The sequence below is a fragment of the Leopardus geoffroyi genome, chromosome A2 (genome assembly GCF_018350155.1).
Source record: "Leopardus geoffroyi isolate Oge1 chromosome A2, O.geoffroyi_Oge1_pat1.0, whole genome shotgun sequence".
NCBI classification, from domain to species: Eukaryota; Metazoa; Chordata; class Mammalia; order Carnivora; family Felidae; genus Leopardus; species Leopardus geoffroyi.
In genome coordinates, this window is record NC_059331.1 from 112,580,895 (window position 1) to 112,606,073 (window position 25,179).

At 37.3% G+C, this 25,179-nt stretch overlaps 1 protein-coding gene across 6 annotated transcripts in view; it reads right to left on the bottom strand.

Moving 5' to 3' along the window:
- TMEM196 (transmembrane protein 196) overlaps nucleotides 1-25,179 on the bottom strand; it is a 52,371-nt gene that overhangs the window by 2,812 nt on the left and 24,380 nt on the right. For 4 of the 6 annotated variants that reach the window (XM_045495040.1, XM_045495039.1, XM_045495036.1 and 1 more), the window contains exons 2-4: nucleotides 8,413-8,469; nucleotides 4,112-4,366; nucleotides 2,872-2,945 (exon numbers count right to left, since the gene is read on the bottom strand). In XM_045495040.1, coding sequence (XP_045350996.1) covers nucleotides 2,872-2,945; nucleotides 4,112-4,366 — 329 coding nt within the window. In that variant the 5' untranslated portion in view covers nucleotides 8,413-8,469. The remainder of the gene's footprint in view (nucleotides 1-2,871; nucleotides 2,946-4,111; nucleotides 4,367-8,412; nucleotides 8,470-25,179) is intronic. The other 2 variants (XM_045495038.1, XM_045495037.1) reach the window with 1 other exon arrangement.

Below are 25,179 nucleotides of genomic sequence, written 5' to 3' on the forward strand. Positions count from 1 at the left end.
CTGATTTGGTTAATGAATTTCCAAAACAAATTTCAAGCCACTGAACAACTTGTTGAGTTTTGGGGAAGGACAAGGATTGATATTGTTGTTGCATTTGAGAAAATGAAATTTCATGGCATCTTGGAGCGCATGAAAATGCTGAAATGATAGTCTGTTAGACCAAAGTCTTCTACACACAAAAACAGTTTAATCTGTCCCCAGTGCTCTGAGTCTCTCCTTTTGTTCCTCAACTTTATTTTGGAAATACCTCACCTAGAAACTAGATGATTAAGCCTATGCACATTGCATATTGCATAGGCTTCTCTGCTGAGCATATCAACAAAGTGCCAACATATTCTAGGGGTTACCTTATTCTATAGAAAAATGGGTGGCCTTTTAGGCCCACAAGGTGATCATTGCTTATATGTAATGGTGGGTTACTAATAAATCACAATAACTGGTTTTCATGACACTATCAATGCTACAGTGAAAAAAAAAAAAAACAACCAACCAAACAGTAAAACCTCAACATGTTTTTTAAGGGATCAATTACTAAGATGTTAATAAGGAAAACTACATGGAAGGCAAATGAAATTTAGATATAAAGGATGAACTAACATAAGTTCCATTTGCAATTTTAGAAAATGTTAATTTAAAAAAAATTTAGATGTTTTGAATTCATGTTTATTGAACAGTAAAATCTTCCCTAAACATTAAAGAAATATGAGGAGATATGAAGCCCATTCCCATTTATAATATTAGTACACCATATTATAAAGAATATTTAGGCAAAAAATATCTAAAAGAATTTTACACTTGAACAAGCCTATTTGCAAAATATATAGTAAATAAAATTCAAATCAAAATTATTTGCTCATTTATCTCAAGCCCATCAGTTTATATCTAATTGCTATTTGGGTGAATTGAAATTCACCATTTAAATTCACCTTTTAAGTACATTAAAAGTTAATGTACTTGTTTTTGTAAACTTTAGAAATTCTCCCAAATATTTATTTGAAAAGTAAAAAGGTATCCATGCCTTATTCTGAATCTCTTCTCTTTGAAAATTCAATATAGGAGATGAAATAGAATAAAGATTCATGCTTCTTGTATTGGGTGGTTTGGAAAGTTACTTAGGAGGATCCAGGAAGGACCGGAAGGTAGGAATTGACCTGGTTTTTAGAACTTTGCTTTTGAAAATTTTGTTGTCTTTTAAAGATTTGGTAGAGTTCCTTCCAAGAAAATTCTGAGAAAGGAGACAACATGCATTGGAGACTTAACCTCTTCTTACATCAAGATTTGTGTCTCTTTGCAAAGTGCCTGGCTCCTTCCAGGCCCTAGGGAGTTGTCTTATACCTGGGTGTCCAATGTGCCTCCTCAGTAAGGTGCCAGGGAATTACAAGGTAATAAGTCTAGAAACTCAAACTCTTTGGAGGTAAAGACTGAGGGAAAGTGAAGGTCCTTTGGTGCCAGCAACCTGCTTTGGTGGCCTGGCGATGGTTAAGTCTATCTGAGTGGTTGGCTTTGCTAGATGTGTACATGGTACAAGTAAGTGTGGAAATGCGGTGGAATTGTTGCCCTGAGGTTAAGTTTATAGATAAGAAGCCTGATTTGAGGCTTCATTCATGAACTCACTGTGGGTGGCGAGATAAGATAGAAATGATTCTTCAAAAATGATCTGTAACAGAATTTACTCATTCAGCTTTCTCTATTCCTTCTATTAGTACAAAAACAAATTCCTAATGAATTTATAGAAGTAAGATTCTTAGGTACTTGTTCTCTTAAAGTGAATTTGCATTCAAAAAGTTGCTTCAGGGGCGCCTAAGTCAGTTAAAGGGCCAAATCCTGGTTTTGGTTCAGGTCATGATCTCATGGTTTGTGAGATCAAGTTCTGTGTCAGACTCCATGCTGACAGCACAGAGCCTGCTTGGAATTCTCTCTCTCCCACTCTCTCTGCCCCTCCCCTGCTCAGGTATACACATTCTCTCTCTAAAAATAAATCAAATTTTAAAAAAATTGGCTTAAAACCCATAAAAATTAATCTAATGTATAATATTTTATTTCAGGGTGAAGAAAAAATCCAGTGTTTAAAAATCTTACAAAAGAAAGGAGTTTTTTCTAACTAAATTCATACTAGTATGGACAAAGTAAAATCACTGATAAGAGAATACAGCATAAATTAGGTTTTAAATGTATTAGCATCTTCAGTTTATTTGCAAATAGGCATGTCCAACTTAACACAAAGAATATACTCTAAATTTGGGCAGGATCAAATGGGACTATTTGCAAATGGATAAACTTTCTGCAATGGGGCCAAAGTATCTGTGTAGCTTTCTACATTTCCAATTATATTGCTTAATCAAGGCAAGAATGGTGGGTGACTAAGTTATTTTTAGCAACCAAAAATACAGGAAATAAATTTGAAATGTATCACATCAGAAAATTTTATGAAAAGATGGCTTTGATACAGCATTTTTACTATATTAGTGTCAAACTTAGGTTACCTGCTCATGTAGTTTTGGCACAAAGGAGATATAGTTTGTCTTTATCAGAGTCACCTATTATTAAAAACAAAACTCTGGTCTGTGAATGATGGTATTGAGTCAGAATCATGATGTAGCAGAAAATAAAGAAGTCATGAATCATCCAAACAGAAATGTGTTTGGATGCTTATAGGAGGCTGAATATTTTAAATACTCAACCAAGTTTCAAGCTGCAAGACTCTGCCATGTAGGTTCATGTTGTGTCCTCAAAGTAGTTCTCATGAAAGCAATACTTTGAGGAACAACAGACATTACAGCAGACTGATCTGCTGACATCATGGCTTCCTAGAAGAGGCGTTGCTTCCTGCAGTGACATTACAACATGGTAACTCCCTAAAAATCAGCGTACCTTGTAGGTAACTCTGGTGTCGGGGGCACCACCGGGCAGCTGGGCAAGTCGGTTATTTCAATAGCCCTCAATCTCTAATATAAATATAACAATCATATAATAAATATTGCACATACACACAAAACAAACTAAAGCACACTAGTATACAAATAGAGAACAAAAGAGCCACTATCCAAATATATAATGATAATCTATTTTTAACAACCCATTTCTTTAAATTACCAGTCCTGCTATTTGTACTATAAAATTCTTTTCAAGAACATGTGTACGTCTGTTTAAAATTGCTTTTTTCCACGGAACAATTTAAGAATGAATATCCAATATCTACTCCCCTTATTTGAATGTATCGACTGCATACAAAATGGAAATGCATAAAACTATAGAACAAATATTTTTTTCTTCAAGATAACATTATAAAGGAATATGCAGTAGCAACTCTTGCTACTCTTTCTTCTATCCTGTGATCATGCAGTTTTATTTCCATGATACCAAGTGAAATATGATGTGGCCATTATCTTAGCAAGTTTATTTTACAGATCTTTTATCTTTTCCTTCAGAGGTCGAGTAACAGGAACTGAATTAAGAAATATGTGCAAAATGTAACAGAAACACAGCTCACTATTTGTGCTTTAAGCAATAAGTGTTGTTTCCGGTATAAATGGGTTTCATGAAATAATTATGCAAGAATATTACTTAAAATACAGGCAAAGCTACCCAAATATGCATGAAGTTTAGATGAGAATTTAGTCAAGCTTTATGTGGATTGTAATATGGGCACTGATAGGCAAGGCTTTTTGTGGCCTTATTAAAAGGTCCTTTTATGCTCGAAAATCTAATTTACATAATCAAATGCATCTACTTACAAGCACAAGAGGTGAGCTAGAAAGGGGAATTCATCAGATTTCTGAAACTGGCATTATTGAGTTGCAAGTGTATTTAGTTTATGTGCTTTTCCTCAGTACAATACATACAAATCCATATTTATAAGGCATTCAATATTTTATGAAATGCTATTTTAGGAACGGTGTTTTTATACAGATAGCTATGAGATTGAAAATAGGTATACCCAAAATAGCAGAGAAAAAAATAATAAAAATTTTCTACTCCTAGTCCAATAGGGCCAAACTTTTATAAAATCCCAATTCCTCAAATTCTCATCTAAGCTGCAAATTGGTTCACCAAGGTTTGACGACAGTCTTCATCCCACGCTCTCAGTGAGCAGAAAAGGTACAAAACTCACTTTCTCGGCCATTTCATGAGAGTGGTGCAGCGAATGCTCCCTTTCAGAGAACATCCTCCTCTGCTCGTAGCTGGCTAGTCGACACGTCAGCCAGGAAGACAGGGTGCAGCCACCAATCCCAATGCACGCGAGAGACATGGAGGCGAGATGCAGAGGATAGAGGGAAGAGGTCTTCTTCGTCACTGCCCGCAGGAACTGAAAGTTCAGGATGCCCCCAATGAGTCCACAGATGCAGCAGGCAGAAAAAAGGATCATCTGATAGGAAGAAGGAAGAGAGTGTCAAAGGTGAGGAAGCAAAGCCAACCTAACACAGCGCCCCATCCTGCCGCACCTCCCGGAAGACTGAGCTACAATAAAGAGAAAGCGCTTTGGGTCTTAGAGGACGAGAGCCATAGTTTCACCAAGTTCCCATGCAACCCAACTCAGGGAAGAGAGTGCAGACCAGTGTTTCAGAATTAATAGCTGACTGTGTAAAGGCCGGGGATACATCTTTTTGAAAACCCTGAAGTAAGCAAAATTTGTCTTCAAGGTAGATTCAGATTTAAATATTTACTGTCTATCATGTGCTAGGAACTTGAGCAGATATCATCTCAATTAACCCACCCAGCAAACCTCTGAGAGAAATCGTGATATATACTTAGGAAAATGGTGAACAGGCAAAACTCAAGGTTAGGTAGGGACTGAATCCAGATTTTCTGACTCTAAATCCAGTTTCACTATGTTAATCCCCCTAAAATATCCAAATATCTTCTCATTGAATTGTCATTAGTTCCAACAAACTTCAAACGTTTATACTGCTCTAGCTAAGGGAGCTTAGAGAATATAGTTAACCTGTTTTCTTCATTTATACGAGTTTTATCATGTATCTGTTTCCCCCATAGGATAGGTTAGGGACTCCCTGTGAACTGGTCCTTTATACTACAAATTTTTTTTAAATCTGTGGCACCACAATGAAGAATACACAATATACATTCCAAAAATACTATCTGGTTGTTTTGGGGAAACACAGGATGTGGCTTTACTTTTGATCTCATTATTGGTTTGATTTGGGTCTCTATAAAGAGAGCTGGTGGGGGTGGATGGTATTCAACCTAAATGTTACATAAATATGTAACTGAATATTGAATATTCCAAAAGCTTCAACGTGGGTTTTTTTTTTTTTTTTTTTTTGTATTTGTATTTGTATTCTCTAAGTTCCCCTATGGGCTTCTTTTATACTTTAGCGTGTGATACTAATATAATTATTTAAACTTATTTCCATTTTTGTCCAGAACACAGTCTCTACTCCAGTTGCCTCTCTTGCCAATCATATAGCTTGTTCATTCCCGCCTCAGTGATATTTCCCATTTCCTGGATATTAGTTTGCTTTTTTCTTGGATTGCTAGAAGGAAGACTCAAATCTAGCCTTACCTTCTTCAGAAAGCCTTCCTGGATTTACTGACTTCCTTTGGCATAATTCCATAGGACAAACAGTTATTTAACTTAATTTAGCATTTAATTTTACATTATTAGGAATCATTTGCTGTCGACAATTAGTTGACTTTAGTGAGCATTTATTGAGTACCTGGCATCTGTTAGGCCCTGAGTGAGGCAGCTGTTGGCATTACAAACAATAATAGCTCATAGTTGTTGTCCTTGAGTACACAGCAGTCTTGTGTGAGAGAAGATCCAACATTTCAACATGGCATAGCAGATATTAAGAAAGAGGGATGAATTGGTTGCCCTTAGAGTAGGGTGGAGGAGAATTTAGCATAACCAAGCGTTTCAGACAAGGCTTCCTGATAACATGTCATCTAAACTAAGTGCATGCCACTCCCAGAAAAGGGTAAGACCATGGATGTATGAAATAGCATAATGAAATAGGATGGTGGGCAGAAAGAATACCAAGTAGTTCGTTTTGTTTCTCTCTCTTAATTCAGCATCCTAATTGTGTCCGTCTCACAGTATTTATTACCAAGCCTATAAATCCAATGATGGGTGACTATATCTTTTTATAGTTAATTAAATATAATACTCAATATCAATTACCAAATAACTGAATCATCCAAAGTGGGAACCTGTAGCTCCTAGTTTCACATAGAATCAATATACTACCTTTTAAAGGATATTCAGATGGCATGCAGTTTCTTGGGAAACACTTTGGTGTTTACATATTCTCAGAAAACATGGAAAGATGTGACATTCTAGCCTTCAAATGATGAACTACTATTAATTAAGAAAGTTAATGACAAATTATTTGGCTATCATAAGAGCACAATGTATCTCTCCTAATATTATTCTTATTCATTCTTTAAAGGCATGCTACTTCATTTAACATATGCAAACAGAACATTCTCACCTAGGTATTAACATGTTAAAATCGATACCCACATTTAAAACCATATACGAGGTTTGAATTTCACCAGACTACAGAATTTAGGCTCTAGAGATACTTGGAGTGGAGAAATTACCATGCACTTTGAAGGGTGAGAATCCTTGATAGCTAAATGTCATCAATGGGAATATCAGAGGGTGAAAGAAGTTAAAGTGAATGGTAGTTTCTAAAAAGCTTAGCACTTATGATTTTTTTCTTTTATAACTCTTAAGAGAATCAGAAAGACAGAAAAAAGACACTAGTGCCTTTAAAAAAATTTCTTCCCTCCCCTTCTCCTATGACTGAATATTTGTGTCCCTCTAAATACAGATGTTGAAGCCTAAACCCCAATACTATGGTATTTGCAGATGGGATTTTTGGAAGACTATTAGGTCAGGAGAATAGAGCCCTCATAAATGGGGTCAGTGCCTTTATAAGAGAGACTTTTAGAGAGCTCTCTTTTTCCTTTTGCCACATGAGATCACAGTCAAAAATTTGCAACCTGGAAGAGAACCTTACCAGAACCCAACTACACAGGGACCCTAATCGAGGTCCAGCCTCTAGCACTGTGCGAAACGAATTTCTGTTGTTGATAAGCCACCCAGTATATCCTTCTTTGTTAATAGCCCAAATGGATGAAGACATCTCCCCTGCCTTCCCTTACCCCTCTTCCCTTTCTCCTTCTCTGCCTCTCCCTGTTTTCCCCTCCCTCTCTCATTCTTTCCTTGCCTTTCCTTCCTTCCTCCCTCCCTCCCTCCCTTCCTTCCTTCCTCTCTTTCCCTCTCTCTCCCTCTCTCTCTTTCTTCTAAGTTCTAAGAAATTGTTCTTATATGGCTATAAAGACAGTAGTAAAATAAAATCATACAAAGAATGAAGGCCAAGTCTAAAAAGTGATGGAAGAATCATAGATGAAAATTAAGAGCCTCCAAAAATTTGTATGGAAAGGTTTCCCTTTATATGATTTTAAAAAATTATACCTCGTATGTCTAAAGCAATGGGTGCTTCATTTTTTTTTTGTCACAGTAGATATTTTCACAAAAAAAGATATGATTGAAAAAGTAGTTAAACAAAAATAGCTGTAATACTCCTATCCCTGTCCTCAGATAACTGGCCTCCCCCTGGAAAACTCTTTTTAGGCTCAAAGCCCGCTTTGTAAGGTCCAAGCATAGTATTAATTTTTCCAACTTAGAAAGGTCTACGATCTTTCCTATTGCACATGATAAAATAAACAACACTGTTTCTTTCTTTTGAACTCTCAAAAAAACATCATGGAGGGTGTGGGGAATCCACACTTCAGCATATAGAAATTGTATTCCAGCCATTATCAGAGTTAACTGGGTGAATGTCTTACAACCCGGAGAGTTGTGATAGTACCGTAAAACATCTGAAAACACTTACAATTACATTCACAGTAATAAAATAAAATTAAATAAGAAAATCATTGGGAATTAACTGTAACTACAACAACACAGCTGTTTTGCTGCATTGCAAAATTAACTTCACAGTCAAAGCCAGTAATCTGTAGGCCCAGTTCCACATTTAAACAGTTAAATTTCCCATGAACTCAAGCCATGTCTTTTTTAGCTTACTGAAGAATTCATGTGTGTCTGGGAGTCTATAAACTGGAAAAGTGGAGATTGTCAACCACAGCAGTCATTATGGGTTGCATATTCATGCATTTAAAGAGTATATCAAAGCTTTTCTTTCTTTTTCTTTTGTCATAGTCTGTAATAATCTTGATGGGTTTTGTTTTGTTTTTTGTTGTTGGGTTTTTTTTTTTTTTTTTTTTTTTTTTGCAAATGAAAAAGCCAGTATTTATTTGTCAGTCTTCTTTTCATCCTAAATGAGTAACATTCACTATGTGAAAGTTGGCTTCTCATCATTTCCATTTTTGGGTTCCAACATTTCAAATACGTCAATGCACGATACAAACAAGGCAGAAACTTACGACAAGTCCAGATTTTTTTTTGGCGCACAATATTCCACATATGCCACAAAGAAGAAACTGAAAAGGAAAAGAATAACAATTATTCCACATTCAAAGATAAGAAGACCTCTAGTTTTTAGCTTATAGCTCACTCATGACACTTGTTCCAGGGAAGCTTGAAAATGTTATATTCCCATCAAAAGCTGGAAAGAAAAATGCCTCATTCTAGAATAGTAAGAGATAAAAATGCAAACTTTAATGAAAATTTGTTCTTTGTAAGGTTGATATAAGTAATTGTGGGACTTGAGCAAACCAGAATCAGTTTTACACCAGGCAAAATTAGGAAGTAAATAAATTTAGAGTTTTGTTATTCCTGTTTTCTTTCACTGTCTTCTTATCCCTTTCTATTTTCTCAGGGAGAGAAGTGGTATGATACATTCATTCATAATAGATTTCTAAGCAATTAGAAATCAATGAGCTTTACTACAGGTAGTGAATCTCACACAAACAAAAAATAAGGCATCAGACAGGGAGATGTTTTTCTTTAGAGACATTCTTTGTATCTCTCAAACTATGTCAGTAAAATGGTAACTTCCTTCCTCATTCTATCAGAAATACTGTCCTTGTGGGTATGTTGGAAGAACTCAAGGAGAATATTGGTGGCATGTAATTTCTTGTAAATGAGCATATTGGTGACATAATTGCTTTGCAAAAGCAGCTGCATGAAATCGTCTACCAGTGACATACTATTAGATATTTTGGTTATTGGAAAACAGCAAATCGTTTAAATTGTTTAAAAATATTTAGAGCCATTTCAAGGTATATTTATACATACATCTGGCTAGAAGCAAACCATATAAATAAAATAATACATTCATTAATAAATAATAAGCCTACTAAGGGCTTTCAGACTAGCAAAGAAAGCTTTGAATGCTGTTAAGGTTTTCCTTCTGATTTTCTTTTACATTTTTCTATCTCAAGCCTGAACTAATAACATAAGTGGTTTTAAATGAGTGTTTCACACAGGGGTAGATTTTTAAATATACACATAAAAATAGTCTACTAATTATCTGAAATCAATCATATGCTTGTGAGAAACACCAACAAAATTTGATAAAGAAATAATGAGTAAGGGAAGTTTCCCTTTTCAGGGAACTTTCTATATAGGGGAACAAAATGATTATTAAGCAGGCAATGATGCAGCAAGATAGATCAGGGAACACAAGGATATGCTATAATTTGCTTCTTATATAGATTATCTTTCAAATTAATGGGAAAAAGATCAAGATCCAATGGGATTGGGATAGTTCATTAACTGTCCTTAACATCATACACCAAAATGTCTAGGAAATGGTTTGAATATTTAAGTGTATAAAAAAAGTATAGTAACATTTAACTAAGTTAAGTATTTATATAATTTTGGAGGAGAGGGAAAGATTCACTAAACATAACAGCAAAGTCACAGACAAAAAGGGAAAATACTTATAAATATTAATACATAAAATTATATTTTTGATAGCAAAAAAATAACATATCTTTCAAAGGCATAAAACAGATTGGGATTATATTTAGAAAGCATATGAAAGACAAAGGGTTAATATACTATATAAATTGAGCTAATAAAATAATTTTAATACCATAAAATCATGAGAAGATAAAAGCTCAGAACTTCATAAAACTTAAATACTTGTATACTTTTCAGAAATTTTAAAAAGCTACTTTTGAGTAACCATTTGTCACCCCCCTTTGTGTCCTGGGTCTAGATGAACTTGTCCTCATGTGGACTCTTTCTAAGTGATGACCCCATCTCACGTCTATCAAGGCTGGCTCAAGCCATTCCAGATTTGGACTAGTTCTGTACCTCTCAGTGCTTCCAAGCTTCAGGTCAAAGCCTCAACATGCCCTTTTCCTTGCTTGCCTGACTAACCCATTACTCACCCTGAAAGTCCATTCACCCAGAACTCATTCTTGAAATAATTTGAAAGCAGTGGAGTTTTGTGTTCCTTGGATCTCTTCTGAAATCTGTAAACATTGCCATTATTTATTCACAGCCAAGCCTGAGGGGACCTCAGGAGCTTAGGCAGAGCTCTCCATCCCAGCAACTTGGTTAGAAGATCTGGGTGGCGCGAGTGCCTGGGTGGTTCAGTGGGTTAAGTGTCAGACTTCGGCTTCGGTCCTGATCTCACAGTTCCTGAGTTTGAGCCCCGCATCAAGGTCTGTGCTGACAGCTCAGAGCCTGGAGCCTGCTTTGGATTCTGTGTCTCCCTTTCTCTCTGCCCCTCCCACATTCACAATTGGTCTATCTCATTCTATCTCAAAAATAAAACATTAAAAAAAATTTTTTTTTCAACGTTTTATTTTATTTTTGGGACAGAGAGAGACAGAGCATGAACGGGGGAGGGGCAGAGAGAGAGGGAGACACAGAATCGGAAACAGGCTCCAGGCTCTGAGCCATCAGCCCAGAGCCCGATGCGGGGCTCGAACTCACGGACCGCGAGATCGTGACCTGGCTGAAGTCGGACGCTTAACCGACTGCGCCACCCAGGCGCCCCTTAAAAAAAATTTTTTTTAAAGAAGATCCAGGTGGCAATAAAATCGCTTCGTTCTATCGTCCACTAAGAAAAGGAAGTTCAGGGCTGGGGAGGGGAAAGGTAGAGTTATGAGGTGAGCCAAACAATATTTTCCACTCTCAATCAGGGGTGGAGTGTAAATACTCTTCAATAGTCACATCTGTCAGGGTATCCAAAATTCACATTCCCTGGAGGAAACCTGGAATCTGAGGAAAAAAACTAACCCATGTAATGGGCAGTATATAAAAATCATGGAATTTCTGAGGAGGATTTAAAGGATTTTACCTGAAATTTAGCCATCGCAGTTTATAAAGAAGTATAAAGGAAGCACAAAAAAAAGCAGTATATGATCTTTTATTTCACTGGCTATCTGAACCCCAAGTCAGAGCACTGGAAAGGATCTTAAAAGATGACTTAATTCAGCCCTTGCAGTTTGCATGTCGGGGAAGTAGAGGTCTAGACAGGCTTAGCAACTTGCTCAACGTCACTCATCAAGGTCACAAATCACACATGTAATATTCTTACTTCTTTAAGTTAATTTCTAAAAATGTAATGGAATGCTTTCCAAAAGGATTTTTCAGTGCTAGTACAGTGTACATTATGTCCAACCAGAAGTGTTCAATGAACATCTGGTCATCTATAATGCTTGTTTCCCCCTGCCATGGTTAATTTTTGGTGTAATAAAAATGATCACAAGATGAATCAATTGTATTACAGTCCAAAGTTAAGTGTACCTTATTATACAGAGAATTTGTTATTTTTCAAACTACTGTTTGTGCTCAATAGAACTTTATTAAGAATGCAAAGCACTTGCCCGACATGAAACAAGTGAAAAAATAGTTTTATTAAAAAAAGTAAAAATGATGGCTGGAAACATATCTAAATTAGATATTAAATTTTACATGAGAAAATATAATTTTATTTCTGAGAAGATGGGCTGTTTAAATCCAGGGAGAATCATTTGCTTTGCTCTTACTATGAAGTTACATAAATGAAGTGATCTACTGATAGGAAGTGCCACTATGTAATGAAACCAGTTAGCCCTCCAAAGGGAATTCATTTGATTCCAATTTAGATTACATTTAATAGATAACCAGAGTTGTGACTCATTGTAGGATAAAATGGAGCAATTATGGAAATAGCATCCTATATTTTGAGTGGACTTTCTTAATGGAATGCCCATGGAGGCTTGTGCTTTTGCTTAAGATGTAGAAAGAACAACGATGCCATTTCCACTTAATAAGAGAAAGCAGAAAAACTCTATATAGATTGATAACTTTGAAAGCCCATCAGAATGCCGAGGTCTAGGGCAGTGGAATAACTGCAATTAAAGAGGAAGAAGGCCCTCGAAGAAAAGTCTGGATACACAAACTGTGCCATTTGTTACAGAGATAGGAGGAGGGGACATGGATTGTCACGTAAGTAGGTGTGGGGAGAGGGAGGTTGGTGGTGCCAAGTTCTGTTCTGTCCTTAGGCCTTCTTTCTTATGAAGCAAATGCTTTAAGCCCCTGGCAAAGGGGTAGCAAAGCCTATCATTTCCAGGGTATATGCAAATGTGGATGGCAACTGTAACTACAGGACAAGTAGAAAAAGATATCTGCACCAAAGATAACTAACAGCCTAAAAGAATATTAAGATAAAAATACAAGATTTTGAAAAAAAGAACATTTGAACTTTGAGCTGTATGTATAGTCAAACTCCATTCCCACAAGAGATTACAAAAAAGACAGGAGCATTTGGGCAAAAGTACTGTGGTGGGCTGAATTATGGCTCTCCAAAGATATGTGTGTCCTACTCCCCAGAATCTACGCATGTTACCTTGTATGGTAAAAAAAAGAAAAAAAAAAAAAAAAGCCTTTGCAGATGTGATTAAATGAAGAATCTGAAGATGAGGAGATTATTGTGGATTGTCCAGGTGGGCCCTAAATGTAATCCCAAGAGTCATTTAGGAGGAAGACAAGAAGGTCAAAAGAGAAAGAAGGCTTGAAGAAGACACAAAGAGACACAGAGAAAGAGATCTGAAGAGGCCATACTGCTGGCTTTGAAAGGTGAGGAAGAGGGCCCTGAGGCCAGGATGTAGGCAGCCTCTGTGAGCTGGAAACCGATTCTCCCAGTGGCCTCCAGAAGGAATCTAGTCCCATAGACCTATTTTAGATTTCTGACCTCCAGAACTGAAAGAGAATAGATTTCAGTTGCTTTAAGCCCCTAAGTTTGTGGCAATTTTTTCAGCAGCACTAGGAAACTAATACAGGCTCCAAAACATTATTCCACATGAGACATTCTATAAGAATTACTAGACGTTGTTTAGGAAAACAAACAGGGAAAGACATGAGATAAGAAAGGAATGTAGTAGAAAAAGCACACACACAAAAAAAACCCAGTAAATCTTTTAGGTTGAAAGTATTGGTTGGAAAAATTAATATCTGTTTACAATGAGTATCCCAGGTGATTTGGGTGTAAGAGATGGTGAGGTGGGGGTAAAGATGTAAGTAGTGGTTCTAAAACTCTTTTATCATTTATCAGAATAACAGAGGAACTAACGAGTTTTAGATATTGACAGATAAGTACAACTTTAAATTTGTGCATTACAATATAGCGACTGAGAAAATAAAAATAAAGAGAAAAATACAATTTGACAATAAAGATTGAACCAGTAGATGTCAGGGAAATTTTTTTTTAAAGTGAAAGGAAATAAAGTGAAACTATAAAATAAGTTGGTATAAATAATTTCAATAGTGCAAGCAATCAGACTAAATGTGAATGTGTCCAATTTTCCTAGTAAGAGGGAAAATAGAAGGGAAAAAACAGTCTACGAGGTAAAGAAGGAAAGGGGTTGTTCAAAGATCCCTAAAATGAATAAATGATTGAAAACTTCTTTATTCCTTCTGCTTTTCTCTGTCTCTGTTTCTCTCTCAGCATTGACCTAAATGCTGGTTAATGAATTCCTTATTAGTATTTCTTTCTGTCCAAGAAATTTTATTTTACTTTTAAGAGTAAAAAAGTCACTGTAGAATTTCTCAATTTTAAACTACATAATGGAGAATGTTGAAACCATGGTTGTAATGGAAGCAGACAAAAACAATGGCCAGAACAAGCAAGTATTGGGTGATGAGATTATGAAAGATGGCCAATCTTGTTCTAAGACAGCTTATTATAGTTTTTGCAGCGTAACACTTAACCACCTCAGATGAAACAATTTTCACTGAAATTCATTAGCCATTACAGAAGATATACATACTATAAAGTAGAAATGACACTACTTTTGCCCCCTTAGGGTAATGAGCTGAACCAAAAATTGAACTTAATACTTTGATACCATTAGTGATTTATGCAGTTTTGCCAAAATTGACATTTCTTTAAAATATATAGAAAAATTGCCAGGAAAACAGACGTTAAATGTTGGGGGGATGGATTTAAAAGAAATCTATTTCTGGTTAAATAGTGTATTTCTCCTTGTACATGGATCAAAAGTTTGATAATTTACTTTTCTACCACCAGTTCTTGAATATTTTTATTCTACTTCAATCACCTATTAAAGCATGATAACTGGAGTCTCTTCAAGGATTATTTTGTAATTTAGCACACAAAATGCTAGTGTGCCAACATAGTGCATATTTTTCCTGATACTGTGACGATATGATTGTGATTTTCTTACATGATACTCTGGCTAGACCCATCAGGATGAGTGGTTTTATTCTCAGTTAAATATAATGAATCATAAACCACCGCATATTAAAATAGATGCAGCTTCAATGACCACCATATTTTATTTTTACTCAGAAAAAAATTTTTACTTGTACATATTCATAATAGTGGCTGAAATAAAGCTTTTATGTTGCAAAGCATTTTGATACTCTCTCAATTCTCTAGCAAAAAATGTATTGAAAAAGGGAATTTTGCTTCATGATGGGCAAGTCAATGAAGAAAAGAAATTATGAAGCAAAAAAACAGTTTTGAACTGCATGCTACATAAAAATGGAATTGAATGTGCTGTTTCGTTTGCCATTACTGGTACTGTTGGGGTGAGGGAATCATCTATTTTTATATCCAACCTTGCCATAACTCCTCAGACAAAGCTCTGCTGTTGCGATCAAGTTTCTGGATAATATGATGGAATTTCAAACTGAATGAATGAATTAGTTAGATGGATGGATGAATGTATCACAGTATTAATCAAATTTAGTGAATTCCAAGACACATAACTGGGTGCAATTAGTCTTTTCACTGAATCAAATCCAATTAACTTCTTTTTTGTTTTTCTGGAACACTCATGATTGGTCAGATTAGGGTAATTCTCTTCTCAATGGTGGCATTTGAAAATAATTGGGATGGCGTTGACCTTTTAAATGTCACAATCATAGCTTTGTGGGTTTCAAAAGTTTCCTTCTCAAACCTCAGATGTCCTTGAGATGTCAGCATCAGCGGACCTTTTTCTACACAAAAGGCACTGAAAAAGATATTACCTTGACACTGAGTGGTAATTGCCAGTAGATCCTTTTTAAATGTGAGAAGCAACTTCCCAAACTAGAAAGGGTTGTATTCTTTTTAAATTTTGTATTGATGTATAATTGACATATAACATTATATTAGTTTGTGCTCTTAATTATGTTGGACAGAACACGATTTGGGAAAGGGCCCTAGGAGTATATATTCCAGCTGTTGACTTATTTTCTCTCAATAGACACAGTGTAGGTGTTTCCCCTTGGTGAAACTAGAAATTGAGCAGTGTGTCAACACTCTCAGCTGAATGTTATTACCTACTATTGGCTAGTCTGTTCTGTAAATGACTGAGTGATTATAGGGCAACCTCCCCTTTAAATATCCTTTTTTTACACTTGATCTTAGCCAAAAGGCCGAGAAGCGATAAATATCCTTTTTTTAAATGTTTTTTTTTTTAATTTATTTTTGAGAGAGAGAGAGAGAAAGAGAGAGAGAGAATGGGGGAGGGTCACAGAGAGAGGGAGACTGAGGATCCAAAATGGGCTCTGCACTGATAGCAGCGAGCCTGATGTGGGACTCTAACTCAGGAACTGTGGGATCATGACCTGAGCTGAAACCAAGAGTTGGAGGCTAAATGACTGAACCACCAAGGCATCCTCCCACCCACCCTCACCCCGCCACCTTTAAATACTCTTTATGCAGACAGCATCTCTTGATGCACACACTATTCCAGTAAGATTCTCAAATTTACTCCTGGAAAAATTGGATACTTTTCATTTAGACAAGATCAAATAATGTAAAAAACAGTCAGCGGGTATCACAGAAAAGCTTCAGGACATTAAAAAATCAGAATATAATATTTTAACCATGGGATCAAGTGGTTTGTTACTTTGGAGTTCTTTCAAGCCCTCGGGGTACTATAGCTGGCAAGCCTTTCTGTCTGAAAACAGAGATTCTAAAGGAAGGAGAGTAGTTCCTCATTTTATGATTAGAAGAAATGGCCTGTCCTGGGAGGACTATGATCAGAGGTAGGTAACTACCATCTTCGTGTGTTCCCTTAGAGAATACTATGGTAGGCAGAGAAGGATCCCTAAAAACAACTTCATCCAACTTTAGACCTTAGGTCACAATTACAGCAATCCTGACCTTAGGGATCCTCCTTGAAATCTTTTGTAGGATCTCAAAGTGAAGGGATCTCTTCCCATTTGAGGACATATGTTTCACACGGTAATTCCATCTGAATGTGTATCCATCCAGTTTCGTGTCGTAAGATTTGCCCTAACACTGTTAAGATTTAGGCAGAGAATAAAAGCTACCCATGCTATCTCCCTTTTTGTTCTGCCAGGATAATCTTTGACAATACACTTTTGGCTGCTTTAATGATTTGACCTACTTTGGCTCAAATGATCTTAGATATAAACACTGACAAGAATTTTTTAAACAATGGCATCTGTAAACCATTTTTAACAGAGTGACATGGGGATACTTGTCATAAATGCAGAGTTATGGGCCCCCATTGAATCAATTTTTGGTGGCATGGGATCCAAGACTCTGCATCTTGGATAAATTCCAGGGTAACTGCTTTGCTCCTTATAGTTTGAGAACCTTAGCTATAGAACCGAGGACTGATTTAATTCTCTGGTTTGACTTAGGTGAGCTGGCCCTGCCAAGAACTGGCTGGATGTGGGACCTTAGCATGGGAGTAGTAGCCCTGAAGGGAGCAGCAACGGATGGATGTCTAATATCAGACTTCGAAGACTCCCTAGGCTTATATGATGAACCAAGCTTATTCTCTTTCCTGAAGGATTTAATAGAGAGTATTTGTCTCTTAATTCCCAAGTATTAAGACAGTTATCAGAAGCCTTACAGCAGAAGTAAAGGGGTTTTGTTCAGGCATATCTCCATCAACCATGGTGGGTGGGGTGGGGAAGGAAATTGATGTTGCTTTCTTGGGATCTTATCTTAGACATTCTGTGCCTTTGCAAGGCAAGTTTTAAGTGGCTTATCTTTGCCAGGTACATTTCCCCCATCAAAGAAGGGAGGCTGTTAGGGTCTTCAAGCGCCCCCCCCCCCCCCCATTTTCCCTTGATGATAAATCACTTCTGGTGATCAGAACACCCAGACTGAAGCAAAGGTGGGGCTATCAGTGCTCCATATAGAGCCTCTAAGAAATGGCAGAACTGTTTCTTTAAAGGGCATTAACAAAAGGAAAGTTTTCTTGCCCAACTTTTTCTGTTCATTGTTTTCTGTCTACTCTCTCTTTTAAAAATTTTTTTTAATGTTTATTTTTGAGAGATAAAGACAGAGCATGAGTGGGGAAGGGGCAGAGAGAGAGAGGGAGGCACAGAATCTGAAACCGGCTCCAGGCTCGGAGCTGTGGGCAGAGAGCCTGACATGGGGCTCGAACTCGGAAACAACGAGATCATGACCTGAGCTGAAGTCGGTAGCTCAGCTGACCGAGCCACCCAGGTGCCCCTCTGTCTACTCTCTTTTAAGAGAATCTGGAATCCTGATTAGGGTCTTGCAAAATAAGTACAGAGAAGAATTTTACTCCCACTCTGTGGTTCAGCATTACAGTTTATATTATTTAGCCAGGTTTCTGTGTCTGCTACAGTTCTCATAATGAATATTTTGGATCAGGTAGGAAATTATAGTTTTCTTCCTAAATATATTTATGCCAGAGCCTGTCAGTATACATAATTGGACTGTGAAAACCATTAGGTTGGAAAGAGTCAACTAGAATAAGATGTTTCCAAACTCCATGGGTAATCAAAGTTGCTGAGCACTATTTATAACACACCTGAAAGTTACTAAGGGTGAAGTATCCTTTGTCTCCATTTACCAATTTAGTTAACTTCAAACTGGTTTCAAATGATGGCAAATGTGCCTTATATCTTTCCTATAACTTGGTTCAGTTTTATTGCCAGAGAGCCCTAAAACCTTGACAAGGTAAATAGACTTGTAAGTCAATCCTCAAAAGAGATCATTAACAAATGTACAAAATTGAGAACTGATCAAAAATTTCTCATTGCCTTAAAACATCTAAAACAAGATCTTTAAAGAACTTGAATTAGGCTTTTAAGACTGTCAGATTCTGGGAAGTGAATCTGGAGAGTGAGGTTTTTGAGGACTAAAGTCTGGAAGAAATCATTGTAATTGAGGTGCAATAACGGTGTAGAAGATTTATAAACCTAAGTTAACAAAGGACCCAGGGAAGATGCCGAGTTTCTGAATTGTTTCAGAATAGCTCTGAATGGTGGTTTCTGAGTCTCAATGATTTATGTTATTAATGTGATGGCTTTCAGCTTTCTTTGGATAAAGAAGATTAGCCTAAGATAACTTTGAGCCCTCCTTCCAGCCTCCCACTGATTCATTTCTTCATTGCTCAGCAACTATATTATCCTGGTGAAGTTGTATAGACACTTACCTGTCTTTGTAGTATTATAACGTGATACTACAGTGAATAGAAAATAAGTTAAACATTCGGTAGAGCCAGACAAGAGGTGCTGGCTCTTAAGCAAAAAGATGAAGCCTGACAGATTTTCTATTTCCTGGAGTTAAGGTGTGCTTTTACTGAAAAACCCACAAAGATTACAGGAAGAAATAATAATGTAGCAAAAAGAAATAATTTCGGAACATCTAAAGACACACTTGGGTAATGGGTTTTGGAGAAAATATTAAACACTGCACTCTCCATCAATATCCTTCAGCACAAAGATTATTTGCCTTACTGGAAGAAAGTTTACAAGATATCTTAGCAGATGGACCTTTACCCTCATCTTCCAGTCCTTTTAGTTTGGTTCCTGTTAAAGGACCCCACATGGCAACACTTTCTCAAGTATTCTGTTGGGATAAATTCTCAAATTTCCAAAGTTTACTTTTTCAAAAGTTCACAACACTTACTATTTGGGTTCTCTCTTCCAATATTTCTGGGAAGTCTAAAAAAACAGTCTTTAATATTTCCACTTTGTGGGTAGAAGAATTAAGAAGCCAAAAAAAATCATACAGCAAGTCAGTGGCAGGAGTTCAACCAGAGCTGAACATTGGGGTTTCCAATTCATTGCTTATTGTGCATTATACCCCATTTCATGTTAGCTCTAAGTATATTAGAAACACTTGTCAAAAATATTCTTTTTTTAAGTTTATTTACGTTTATTTACTTTGAAAGAGAGAGAGTGAGAGAGCGAGCGAGCTAGGAGTGGCAAAGAGAGAGAGTTCCAAGCAGGCTCCACACTGCCAGCGCAGCGCCTGATGTGGGGCTCAAACTCACAAACTGGGAGATCATGACCTGAGCTGAACTCCAGCCGGAGGCTTAACAGACTGAACCACCCAGGCACCCCCAAAGATAGCCTTTTTAATACACAAGTCATAAAATGTTCCTAATGAAAAGCCTGTGAGAGAAATCTCCCTGGTGGGAAGGACAGGTATACAAGAATGACTATCACCTTAGTTTTAACTTTCCTCTGGAATCTGTTTTCTTGTTTTTATTAAAAAAAATTTTTTTTTTACATTTATTTATTTTTGATAGAGTCAGAGCACACGTGGGGAGGGGCAGAGTGAGAAGGAGACACAGAATCTGAAGCAGGCTCCAGGCTTCGAGATGTCAGCACAGAGCCCCACGCGGGGTTCGAACTCACAAACCGCGAAATCATGACCTGAGCAGAAGTCAGACGCTTAATCGACTAAGCCCCCCAGGTACCCGTTTTCTCTTTTTCCTATAGTCGCTATCATATTTGGCCTCAGGTTCCCAGCTGTATCTCGAGCCCAGTGTGGATAAAACCTAAAGTAAGGTAAACCTCTATCTCCTCAAGACAACTAAAACAAGCTGACATTTACAAAAGGACTTGATAAAAAACCAAGAGGTACAAGAGCAAAACTGACAGAGAAATTGTAAGATGCAGGGCAATGGTCCCCTCCTGATGCATATCTCATCTAATATGCATGCCTGTGCCATCCCACATCCCCTCTGAAGGACCCAGGGTTGCGGATTCTAAGAGGATGCCAAACCTAAGAAACAATGTATAAGGGGCCACTCCGGGTTCTTCTGCTCCCAGTTAAAATTACTTTTTTGAGTATTATGTGAGTTGATTTGATAAAAATGGTGATTCTTTTGCATTTCATTCTCTTTTCTATCCAGATTTTTTTTGATGAAATAACTCAGAGAACCTTTATTTTTATTTATTTTAAAGTGCTAAGACCATAAAAATGCCTGTCTATAAGATTACCTGATTCAAACGTAAGTGCTTCTGGTTCTGCAGGACGTGTGTACTCATAGGGTGAAATGAGGACTAGCCAAAATTCTCTTCATTGATGTATCTGGGAAATGGGGGCAGTTCAAAATGTTGCTGATTATTTCTGGATTTAAATGTTATCATGAAGAATAATGGATAGGAGTTATATGGAGCGAGATTTTCACTCATGACCAAGTACTTTTTTCTCATGTCCACAAAGTAGCTTGGACTTCCTCGCAACATTAATGAGGTCCCTTTGGAAATGTATGGACAGTAACTGAGTGACCACCTCTTAGGGTGCAGAGAACAAGTTGATATAAGTCTGATGAGGGACTGAAGTAGGATTCTATGAAATATACTGACATTCTGAATGAGATTAATTTACCACATGACTACAAGATCACTTTAAAAAAAAATTGGCACCCAGGGACAAAAGTGGCTCTGTGCAGTCTCTCTCTCTGATGAAACAGAAGACATTTCAGGCTCCTCTGTGTCCTGGGCTATTTATCGTAGTGACCATAAATTAGCCAAGACAATGTATAAATGTATGGTTAATTGACACCACTGAATATAGAATGCTGGTTAACGGTTTACTGTAACTGCAGAAACAGCCATGCTATTTTTACCTTTCTTTTTATTTAAGGTTAATAATAGATGACTCTTTATGGTTCCTAGTGTATAAAATTATAACTGGCATCCACATACAGATTTTCTGGTTTAGGCCACTTTCCAAAACATCAGTTAATTTATGTTCTTTAGAGCGCTGCGGGAGTTAGGGGACTTTATCACTCCGCCTAGAGCCTCAGCAGGAAGGAACTATGGCCAGAACTAGATTTAGAACTCAGGAGTGACATAATCAAGATGGTGCCATAGGTTGTTCCTTACTTTGTTCCCCCTCACGAGAAGAATAGCTAACAACTGTTCAAGGACACCACTGGAAAAAACCCTGGAACGTGGGGTTGGGACTGAAGCACCCCCTGTACCACAAAGACCAAGGCACACGGCCCTCGAAGAGTAAGAGAAGCAGCTACTCATTGACCACCTTGCCCCTCCCCCAGGCCAACACCTTACTGTGCAGTGAGGTCTCCCCTGAGCCTCTTGCCCCTCCAGTGAGAAAAGAGAACCCGAGAGGGACAACCACCCCCACCAGCATTGTGGGTCATTCTGTGGGAGCCCCTACTCTGGCCTCACACCATGGTGACTGCAGGGGAATCTACAAAACTCAAACACTGGGGAAGCGACTGTGACAGAAAAGGCAGAGTAGGGACTTGCAACCACCAGCACACAGATAGATCTCAGCAGACCGAGTTCACACCCTCAGTGCCCAAGGAGTAATCCCAACCAGCAGCTCTGTACGTCTCTAGAACCGAGTGAGGGGTACACTCTGATCGGGGAACTCAGCAGGGGGCTTATATGCCTGATTCAGACATTCAGTCGAGGAGTTTTCCTGGCCTGAGAGCCTAGTTTGTGCAGGCCCAAGCAAAGAGTTGAATCAGAGCACTGCCTGCTGTGGAGAGTGTCTTCTGGCCCCATCTGACCAGAAGGGCTGGTAACAACAGAGCACTGGTAAAGCTCGGGGGCCCTGAAGCAGAGTGGGCAGGCAGAGCTGACCACCCCAGAGCAAAGCCAGTACCAGGTGTGGAGCCCAAAGTTAGTGGAAGAAAGGAGGTAATAGAGATTAGAACAGAAGTGCATGCAGTCGAGAACAGAAAAGCAATAGAAAAGATGAACCAAACTAAGTGTCGGTTCTTTGAAAAGATAAACAAAATAGACAAACCCTTAGCTAGGCTAACCAAGGTAAAAAGAGAAAGGACCCAAACCAACAAATTATAAATGAAAAGAAGAGACATTATAACTGATATCTAAAAAGACCCCAGGGCCACCTAGGTGGCTCAATCTGCTAAGTGACCGACCCTTGATTTTGACTCAGCTCATGATCCCTGGTTTGTGAGATCGAGCTCCACATCATTAGGGAAATGCAAATTAAAACCGTAATCAGATATCACCTCATGCCTGTTAGAATAGCCCATTATCAAAAAGATAAGAGATAACATTTATTGAGCACTTGCCAGGCTCTGGGCTAAACATTTTACATACATCACCTAATTTAATTCACATCTTCAGCTGAGAAAACTGATCCTCACACAATTTTTACATACCACACAGCTGGCATTTGGCAAAACTGGTATTCAAACACTGGCCTTTCAAACTTTAGAGGATGAACTAACTTCGTATTTCCCAATAATAATTTTACCCCAACTTTTTCAGTATTCAGTGCTGTATATTTCCAGTGCTGTGTTTTAAAGGATGCTCCAGGACAAAGATCCAAATAAGCCCTAAGTTTTCTCTTTGACAGGTGGATATTTTGGTAGTGTGGTAATAGAAATCCAAGGTAATTTGCCATTTAATGACGATCAGATCTTGGATGGTTATGATGCAAATGGGAAGTGATGAAATAAATTCAGATCCACAAATAAATTGTGGTAAGGGAGCTTTTCCCCCAAAGGCTACTGGTTTCTAGTCTCTAAAGAGGTATTTTCCTACCACTTGGTGGCAGTAGCTACCAATTAATTCACAGTGGTGTTTTTCAATTGAACTTAAGTAGTGGTCTTTAATTCCTGTTTGGGAGTGTTTTCTCCTTTCAGTTCATTAACCTTTTCATGTAATACATTTATTTTCCAATAAATATATTTATTGTTATTATTATTATTAATTATTGTGTTGGGCATCATTCAGTTCCTTGGATTTCCCTTTAGAATGAAGATCATACATAATGAAAATAGAAAATTTCCAGTTTCCTCCATTCAACCTTATAGCTTCAGAGGTGTTCACTGTGTATCTGACCAAAATAGGCTAATGACAGAGCTCAGAAATAACAGACAGGATGGCTTATCAAACCATAAATAGAAGGGAACATACAACCAATCAGTATTAACTTAGTATGTGTTCATAATAATAAAGAAACTTCAAGCATGTTTTCTCAGTCCACGTGTACAGTTCACTTTACAGAAGAATAAAGTGAGGTTCAGAGAAGTGTAAGTGATCTTATCCAGCCTACACTTGAATGGAGTATACAGCTAACAAATGGCAGAAGCAGAATTCAAATCCGGATCAGTCTGACACAAAAGCATGTGCATTCTCCACTGTCTCATGCTGCCTTTCTGACAATGGTATTATTATTCTACAGGAGAAAGCCGTCACAAAAGACTTCTAATTTTGGGGCTCAAAAGGGAGTATCAAAATTCTAAGGATGTTCTACTCTCCAACGTAGAGAAAAGAAGAAATGAGTTTATGGTGATACAGAATGCATTTTGTTCAGTTTTAAAGTCAGGTAGAAAGTTGGAATCATCTACTAAATGAGCTAAGGCAAATCTTTTTTGGGGAGGTTTAGACAATATCAGTCTTAAATAATTCTATGGAACTATCTAAAAGCAAAAGACAGGATTAAGGTACTAAAATTTAGGACTTAAATGTACATTTTGTTTTAGGATATGTTAGGCCATGATGAAATCCTTATAACATTATTTTAACAAAACAGCAGAATACAACACTATGCATATTTTTTTCTTATATTGTAAAAATTACTATTTGCATACATGTAAAGCTAAGGCAATAATATCACCATGTAAATAGTGATTACCTCTGAGTGGTGGGATCACTGGTCATTTTAACATCACTTTTGCAATTTTGTATTTTCCCAGTTCTCTGAGGTAAACTTATATAAAATAACAGGATGTTTCATTTAATCTTTCCATAACTCTGTTCTGATCACATCATATCATATCATATTGGTCTATGGCTTTAGCATTTAGAAGAGTTAATGAATATAACAAGATGGAAAATAAGTCAGCCAAGGCAACCTTCTTAAAAGTGAAGGAAGACCTACTCATAAAATATGCTATGGAAAGAGCTCATCAAAATATTTTCCTTGCTGGCTTTTAAATTCCCACCATGTGAATGCTTTATTTGAATTAAGTCACAGAATCCCCAAAAGGCATCCATTTAAAATCCATCCTTTGACTTGGGTGGCTTTTACACACACAAAAAAATTGGTATCTATGTGGGAAAAACACGATTTTCCTATTTTATGTGTATGTGAGAACCTTTGATAATAATCCAATGCAATGCTAAACGTCTTAGAAATTACTGTTTCAGTGAAAGGGAAGGTCAAGGCTTTTTGTGAGTTAGTCTTATATTCATTAACAGCTCCTCCAGATTCCTCTCTACCATTAATCGTCTTTCTTCCAAATACACAACATTCACAAACACTTCTGCTTACTGGGGCTAAGCTCAGTCTGTGGAAACTAGAATGTTAGTGATTCATAATGTGCCCAACATCAATATATTATTTGCATTTCTTACTTGATAATAATCTTTACAGTTTAGGATCAGTCTCTTCCATTAAGAGAGGCAGGCTTTTTCACCTTTAAATAATTCTGATTGCCACAAATTTCTTTCTTTCAGTAAGCCTGAAGCCATTGTCCCTGTGATATACACCCATTGCCCACATTTTATGACAAATACACCGTCAACCCTGTGTGTTCTCT